Source organism: Manacus vitellinus, unplaced genomic scaffold, assembly GCF_001715985.3.
Source record: "Manacus vitellinus isolate BGI_N305 unplaced genomic scaffold, ASM171598v3 scaffold_31_pilon, whole genome shotgun sequence".
In the NCBI taxonomy this organism is placed as follows: Eukaryota; Metazoa; Chordata; class Aves; order Passeriformes; family Pipridae; genus Manacus; species Manacus vitellinus.
In genome coordinates, this window is record NW_021940379.1 from 1,355,988 (window position 1) to 1,363,927 (window position 7,940).

General features: G+C 58.7%; 1 protein-coding gene across 1 annotated transcript in view; it reads right to left on the reverse strand.

Moving 5' to 3' along the window:
* Window positions 1–3,530: 3,530 nt before the first annotated feature.
* Window positions 3,531–7,940, reverse strand: part of SEZ6L (seizure related 6 homolog like) — a 32,315-nt gene continuing 27,905 nt past the window's right edge. The window contains exons 11-18 of the mRNA XM_029961197.1: window positions 7,552–7,556; window positions 7,079–7,273; window positions 6,763–6,954; window positions 6,334–6,528; window positions 5,941–5,973; window positions 5,693–5,807; window positions 5,357–5,459; window positions 3,531–5,056 (exon numbers count right to left, since the gene is read on the reverse strand). Coding sequence (XP_029817057.1) covers window positions 5,027–5,056; window positions 5,357–5,459; window positions 5,693–5,807; window positions 5,941–5,973; window positions 6,334–6,528; window positions 6,763–6,954; window positions 7,079–7,273; window positions 7,552–7,556 — 868 coding nt within the window. The 3' untranslated portion in view covers window positions 3,531–5,026. The remainder of the gene's footprint in view (window positions 5,057–5,356; window positions 5,460–5,692; window positions 5,808–5,940; window positions 5,974–6,333; window positions 6,529–6,762; window positions 6,955–7,078; window positions 7,274–7,551; window positions 7,557–7,940) is intronic.

The window sequence follows — 7,940 nt, forward strand, 5'->3', positions numbered from 1 at the left end:
CGAGGTGCAGGGGACGTGCAGGGACTCTGGCTTCAAGTATTGAGGCACTGGGATTTGCAGCAGTCAGAGTGCAGAGGATGCTGGCCCCGGGGATGGTGGTCCCAGGGGTGGGAGCACACAGGGATGCAGGCACCCAAGGGACGGGACTGCAGGGACTGACTCCAGGGACACAGGTTATTAGGGATGCAGCAGCTGGGATGTGCAGGATGCTGGCTCCAGGGATGCAGCACCCAGGGATTCAGGGATGCGGGAAGTACTGGCTCCAGAGATTCAGGCCCCTGGGGCTGCAGCTCTAGGGATGCAGGGGTTGCTGGTCCCCAAGGATGAGTGCACCTGGCATGCAGAGGACAGGAACTCCCAGGGAGGCAATGCTTAGGATGCAGGCAGCCAGGGAATACCTCAGCGAGGATGTGATGATGTGCTCTGGCACCTGGGATGCGGGGAAGCTGTTCCCAGGCTGGGATGTCCCTTAACAATTTTGAAGTGCTGGTGGAGAAACTGTTGTGAGCCTTCCTGCTTCCTTTTTTCCTCCCCAGCCCATTTCCTGTTCACTTCAGCCATTGCTGTCAGATCCAAGGACCCCAGGGGGCCCAGTGCTCCAGCCCTCCCTCCTCCATTCCCCTACCTGCAGGCAGAGCCGGGGTGCAGGCAGAGCACACTGCCCTGCCCTCTTGCAGTGCCACGTGGAACTGCGTGGGACACGTGTCACTGCTCCTGGCACAAGGAAAGCCCTGCCTTGTTTTGCAGGTTTGGCCATTCGGTGCCTGCACATCCTCCTCTGGCACAGCTCGAGCTGGGCTCTGGAAGTGGGACTAGAACTTCCCTGCTCAGCCCCTCAGGTGTGCGTATGCTTCCTCTGAGCAACCTCATCCCCTGCTGTTGCAGACCTAAGCTGCTCCTTGTTTTCTGTCCTGACGCATTTTTGCCTCCTGCCTGCTCCTGCTGCTTCCCCATGTTCCCACCAGCACATTCCCCACCCCAGTTTGCTGCTGCAGGACCCTGGCAGCGTTGTGTGTTGCAGGGTGAAAGGAGCGGGACTTTATTTCATCCTGCTCCTTCCCAGACCCCCATCCTCGGCCAGCAGCTCCTGCTCCTGTCAGACAACACATCCTTCTGTCAGCAGTCGCAGGCTCCTCAGCTCTGGGCCCTCTCTCGTTCTTTTTCTCCTCCCTCTGTCTTCTGCTCCCTGTTCTCGCTGGCCCCCCCGGCCCTGGTCCCCAGCTCTGCCACTCAACACTTCCCTGTGGGACAACCTGCCCCTGGCTTTCTTCTGGGGCTCCAAGAGAGCTGGAGAGGGACTTGGGACAAGGGCCTGGAATGACAGGAAAAGAGGGAATGACTTTAAACTGTGAATAGGTTTTGACTGGATATTAGTAAGAAATTCTTCCCTGTGAGGGTGGTGAGGCCCTGGCACAGGTTACCCAGAGGAGCTGTGGCTGCCCCATCCCTGGAAGTGTTCAGGGCCAGGTTGGATGTTTGTAGCAACCTGGTCTAGTGGAAGGTGTCCCTGCCTGCGGCAGGGGGTGCATATGGATGGTCTTTAAAGGTGCTTTCCGACCCAAACCATTCCACGATTCTGTGATTCCTTGGCACAGGGAGGGCCCCTCCAGGAGCACTCTCCCATCTCCAGCCTAAGCACTCCAGGAAATCCCAGCCCTGGCAGAACACAGGCGCAGTTTTGGCAGCAGCTGAGGGGAGGACACGGGCAGTGTCTGCCCCAGGAGGACATCTCTTGAAAAGGGAGAAGGAACCACTGGAGCCAGGAGTCTGCCCACGTACTGGGCTCCTGCCAGGGTGTTGCTGGTAGAACTGTGCCAAGGGCATCCCAGGGCTTTTCCCAGCTCTTCTAGGCTGGGCAGGGATGCTGTGCCTCCCCCAGAGCGGGCAGGGATGCTGTGCCTCACCACCCTGCAGTGCAGCTGGAAAGGAGTTTAGGGGTCCCTGCAGCTCCATCCCCTGAGCCCGGGGGTCCCTCAGCCAAGTGGCTGCCATGGCACAGACACGCTCTGTCCCCTGCTTGGCCCAGTGCAGGGCGGGAGGTGAGTTGTATCTGAGGCTGCTGTGCCCAGACAAAGCTTCATCTGCAGCACAACGCGTGAGGCCAGAGATTGGCTCCGGCTTTACGTCACCGAGGAGGAACGGCAGCATCAAGGGTTTGGGTTTTTTTCCCTTCACTTTAATTCTCTTGCAATCTCTGTCCAAAAATAGCCCGAGCTCCCTCCCCCAGGAATGCTCTGCATCAGAGCTTTGGCTCCCTCGCCCCCTGTGCATTAGCCTGGCAGCTGCTATGCAAAGCCATTATCGATGTCACAGCATAACCTTGTTTAAAAGCACATTTAGAGAGGGCAAGGTTGTTGCATTGTTTTGTGTAGGGAGGTGCGGGGATGGATGGAAGACCCCAGGATTCCTTGGACGGGTGGATGCCCTGGGAAAGGGCATTTCCCTGACCATCCCCCTCCCTTCCCACTTCCAGGGACACCAGGAACTCTGCAAGCATCAGGAAACACTGTTTCAGCTGGGGTATCCCGGTGGCCCTGCTCCTTGGCGAGGTGACAGCCACCCTTCTGCCACCACACTCCTGAGCAGGACCATGCTCAGGGGGTCCCGTGCTCAGGGTCCCCCCACATGACCCTGTCCTACCCACACCTGATGCTGGGGGGAAACCTCCTGGAGGTTTGTCTCGACAGCCACCAGAGCAGTTCAGCCCGGAGAGGCTCCCAGGGAGCAGCAGGGGGACTTTTCCCACCGAGCCCTGGCATCTTCCCTGAGCCATGCCTATGGGATGCAGCTGGTCTGAAGCTGTATGGAGGGGGGCAGGCCAAGCAGCCCCCCCCCATCCCACCATGTTCTCCCTGTGGTTTTGGAAAGCTGTCCTGCCCCAGCCATAGGAGCTGCCAGGTGACAGCCACGGGTAGTTGGGCAGCTGATGGGTGAGCAGGGCACCCGCAGGATGGATCCCCACAAACCCCCTGCCCAGAGGGAATGGGCTAACAGGGCTCCTCCAAACCTTCTGCATGTCCTCCGTAACAGGGCCACAAGTCTCCTGTGGGGTCCCAAGTGCCTCGGGCAATGCTGAGTTCAGAGGGTGCAGGGGGAGCCAGCGCTGGCTCCCCCACGGTGTGCTGGGGGGAGATGTCCCCAAGGTTGTGCCAGCTCACTCCGTGTCCCAGCAGGGCTTAGGTACCTCCATCCCACAGGAGCAGGGGCACTATGGGGCTGCACCAGGGCAGGATCTGGCACTCAGAGCCAAGCCAGTGGCATCAGGCCACCATCTCACAGGAGGGCACGCAGCATGCCCGGCCCTCACTCTCCCCTGCACCGCTGCAGCCTGCGGCCCGAGTCTCTGCAAACTGATTTCAGACATTTAAAAACACAGAACAATTGGTATCGAGGTTATACTGAACGCTAGAGTTTCCCACGGAACTACTTTATCATGTTCAAAAATATTTAATCCCAGCAATTTTCACATTGTTCTTATAAAAACAGACATGTATGAAGGGAAATGAAATGCTTCGTACATTTTTGGCACATTTTTTTTCTTTTTTTTTCTCTTTTTTTTTCTTTTAACCTTTACAAATTACAAACACACATTCGTTGTTTTTAAAGGAAAAACCCCAAATCCCAGCTGTACACTGCAGAGCTGCACTACCACCCCAAGCTAACCCAGCCTCCCGCGATTGTGATTGTTCTACAAGGACAAAAGAAGGACACTGGCAGCCAAGGATGTGGTGGTGGCTTCACTGCCCTCCCCAGGGGCTGGCTGGGGGCTGTGGCATAGGGGGCACAGGGACAGGGTGTCCTTTTGGGGTCTGTGTCCCTGCAGACACCGTGGCCCTGCCAGTGCCTGGCTCTGGCAGAGGTGATGGAGGAGCACAGGGCATGCCAAGGGTGGAACTGGGATTCAGGACCAGCTCTGAGGGGCTGTTCTGCTCCCCCCGGGCTGGTCTCCTGTGTCAGAGCCCCCACACATCCCATCTGCCTTCCATCCCCAATATACCTCCATCTTCATTCCCTGCCCCTCTCCATCTCCTGCCCAACTGTGAGACCCAGCCAGGTGCTGATCCGGGAGGTGCTGGGTGGGATGTGCTACTCCAGCTCTGGACGCCGGGGTCGGCCGCAGACCCTCCTGCAGTGGAAGGAGCGGTGACAGGGAGCCCAGCCCATCCTGCTTACCCTGAGATGCTGCCAGGGGGGCAAGGGGTGGCCTCAGGCCATTACTGGGTCAGGGTGTTCCTGGCAGGGTGACTGGAGGTGCTGCTGAGAGGAACAACTGGTATGAGCAGAGGCACCGGCTGCAGAGCTCCGCTCGCTGCAGGGCAGCTTCCAGGGCTGCCCACCCTGTTGGGCCGGCAGCCGGGGGTCACTGCTTGGTGCTTCTCCGCAGAGCATCACCCCATGAGTCCTGGCTCACTGCCTCTCCACATCCAACGCAAAGTGGGACAAGAACGCAGCGTGTGCCTCACGAGTGCCAGGCTGTCCTGGCTCCCTGGATGACAGCTTTCCTGAGCCCTGCAGCAAGGATGATCCCTGCACCAGTGCCACCCGAACCCCTGGGTGAGGGTCCTACCTGGGGAGCTGGGAGCTGCAGGATGGGAACCCTGCAGGGGACCCTGCGCTACCTCAGCTCCCAGCAATCAACCGCAGGCTCTTGCAATGGAGACATCTTTAATTTTTAACAACACCAGAACCGCAAAAATCCCTCTGCATGTGTGGGCAGTACCAGGGGACACACTGCCATGGAGGGGGACACAGCAGGTGCCCCCGTGCCCCCCAGGCCTCACCAGGACCCAGCTCTGCCCCGGCTCCCGCTGCTGCCTGTGCCCAGGGCTTGGCAGCACACCTATCGCAGTTTAAATAGAATAAATACAGTGAAGAAAACAGTAAAATCTTCAATAAAGAGGCAAAAGGAAAGACAACAGCAGGTCCGGGGGTCCAACCAAACTCCACGTGGCCTCTGGATTAGTTACTGAGGAAGTTCTATGAGAGCACATTAAGTTCACAGCCGGAGACTCTCTTACCGCTGTCCTTATATCGAAACCTCGTATTCTCGTGTTTCCTGAAAGGAAGGAAAAGCCAGTTGAGGGCAGCAGCTGCATTTCAAGATCATCTCCCCATTCCCAGGCAGCAAGAAAGATCCTGGGTGTTGTTTTGTCCTCAGGGGAGTGATGCCTTCCCAGTTAGGACCCTTCACCCTCTGCGCCACTGACCCAGCTCCTGGTGAGTGACCAACACGGACAGACTCCTGCCCTGCTACTCAGCACTCCCACAGCAGTGTGGCTGGACTCATCCCATGGCTGCCCACCCAGCCAAACCCCTCAGGAGGGTCCCCAAGGAGGACAGGTGCAGAAGGACTCACCCCTGTCTCATAAATCGGGTTGTCGAACTCTGTTTCTACTGTGATCTGGCTGTAGGGGTGGGAGTACATGAGTGGCAGGCGGAGGCTGGAGTAGTACCGACACCTGTGGGAGATGCTGGAGTCACTGGGCTGCACGGACCAACCCCGGAGCAGAACATGACCAGCCCCATCTGCCAATTCCCCCATCCCAGCCCCCCACCAGCACCCCAAGGGCCCCGAAGCACTCCCGAGGACCATGCCCAGGGTGTGCAGCTGGCAAGGGCACAGCAATGCTGAGCCAGCCCTGGCTGTGTCCCCCCTGCTTTGTGATGGTCCCCAGCCCAACTGTATCCCCACCTTGTGAGATAGATGTACGCTCCTCCCAGCAGCAGGGAGATGATCAGCACTGGGATGAATATAGCCAAGGCCATATTTCCACCCTCAAGCGATGTCTCTGCAGCAGCTTCTGCTACTGAAAGGACAAGATCTATTATGTTGGCATTTGCAGGCATCGTGTGATCCCCTCTCTGCCTCTCTCCCTCCTCCCAGGCTCCACCAGGCCCTGGCTCAGGTCCCTGCACATCCAGCAAACCCGCATCGCTCACCTTCCAGAGCGTGTTCAAAGCTGTCTTGGTTCACTGGAAGAGAAATGGAGAATTACTGGTATGTAGCTGGGTTTGACTGGGCACTGGCAGTGGTTGGCTGCTGGGGAGCCCAGACTCAGGGTCTCCTGCCCCATTTGGTCCCAAACCACACTGTGAACTCCCAGATTTTAATAAACTTTTGGTGTCTGTAAGTACATGGCCAGGACTGAGCGGGCTGGGTCGAGCAGAGCTCACTCAGCCCAAAGCCAGAGAAGCTCCAGGTCTCAGATGAGTTCAGCTCCCAGCCAGAGACCTGCCAAGGTCTGCAGCCAGACCAAGGGCTGACCCTGGGCTCTCCCAAGTTGGAGACAGAGGCATGAGCTATCCCCAAGTCCCCCAGGCCCCCCACGTTACCTTTGCAGATGGGCAGGGGTCCGCTCCAGTGGGATGGCTGGCCCAGGATGCATTTGATGGTTACCTCCCCCATGAGTTCAAAGCCCTCATAGCACATGAAGGTCAGGGACTCTCCTGGCAGGTAGAGGCGCTTATAAAGAATTTGGTACCCATTTTCTGGCAGTCCTGGATTATCACAGGCCAGTGACTCCTCAGCTGAAAGGGAACGAAACAATATGGGGCTAGCTCAGGGCTTAGGCTACTGAGGGAGAAAAAGACCCTGGAGGGCAGCGGGAAGTACCTGAAGTCCCACCCCATCCTGCTTCCAGGTAGCTCAAAGTTCTGCACCACCCCCCTGCTGGGAAAGGTCCCAGCTTCAGGGAAGGAATCCCTGGGACCCCCAAAGAGGAGCTGAACTGCAGGAGAGCAGGAGAGACAACCCAAACTCACAGACACAGTGCGGGAGCCGTGAGGTCCAGATGGGTGTCCCAGTCTCGCGGCTGTAGCAGGTGAGCAGGGAGCTGCCCTCCAGCACGAAGCCAGGGTTACAGGTGTACTGGATGGTGGTGCCCACCAGCAGCACTGGGTCAGAGATGAGGCGGGTCGAGTGCTCCACCTCCCCTGGGTCTGTGCAGTACATAACTGGGGAGGAGAGGATGGGTGAGCAGAGGGTCCCCTTGGAGCAGGGAGCCCCGGCATGGCAGCAGGACCAGCACCATTACGGGGGTGTGGGACCAGGACAGCAGCACCTTGCTGGGGCACTTACTCTTTTCACAGAAGGGGGGGTCGCTGCTCCAGCTGAGGTCCCACTGGCAGGTGAGGGTGTCGCTCCCCACGATGTCGTAGCCTGGGTCACACTGGTAGGTGATCTTGGCCCCTCTCACCAGCTCTGTGTGTGACGTGGTTTTCCAGCCATTCTGGATCTCGGGCAGGTCAGAGCAGGAGTCGTTGCGAGACACCTCTGCAGCCAAGAGGGGTTCTGGCTGTCACTCACCGAATGAGACCCCACGGCACTGCCCTCCTTGGAGCCACCACACCTAGACTCATGGCCCAAGTGCCTGTCCCTCCCCAGAGCTCTCCAGCTTCACAGTCCACAAATGGCACAGCCACAGCTGGCAGCTGGTCTGCAGGTGGCAACCCCTGGGCACAGGGAAGGGGCAGCGGTGGGTGATGGGGTCTCTTTGAAACCTCCCCAGCCCTGACCCTACCAGCAGACAAAGGGCTCAGATGGGGCAGTACCTGTGCTGGGGTCAGGACAACCTGGGAACACCAGGCTCAACTCTGGCTGCAGGTGCAGGATCAGTGCAGGTACCATGGTTGGTTTGCTCAGGTGAGGGGTCTGTGCCCTGCTCTCCCGGTTTTGCCCTGCCCTCCCCAGCCCTGTGCCCACAGCTGAGCCTGACCCCGTGTGCTGCAGAGCACCAAGGAGGGACCTGCAGCCTCACAGGTGCTCTGCACTGCAGTTTGCTCTCTTTGTCATAGCCAGGGCTGTCAGCAGCGCAAGGAAAACACGCTTGGAAGGAGTCTGGCAGGGGAAGGCAGGAGGAGGAGAGGCAGCCAGCAAGGCCACAGGCAGCCATGGGGAAGGAGTGCCCTCCCCAGTACTTGTCCCCTGCGTGGGCACTCCC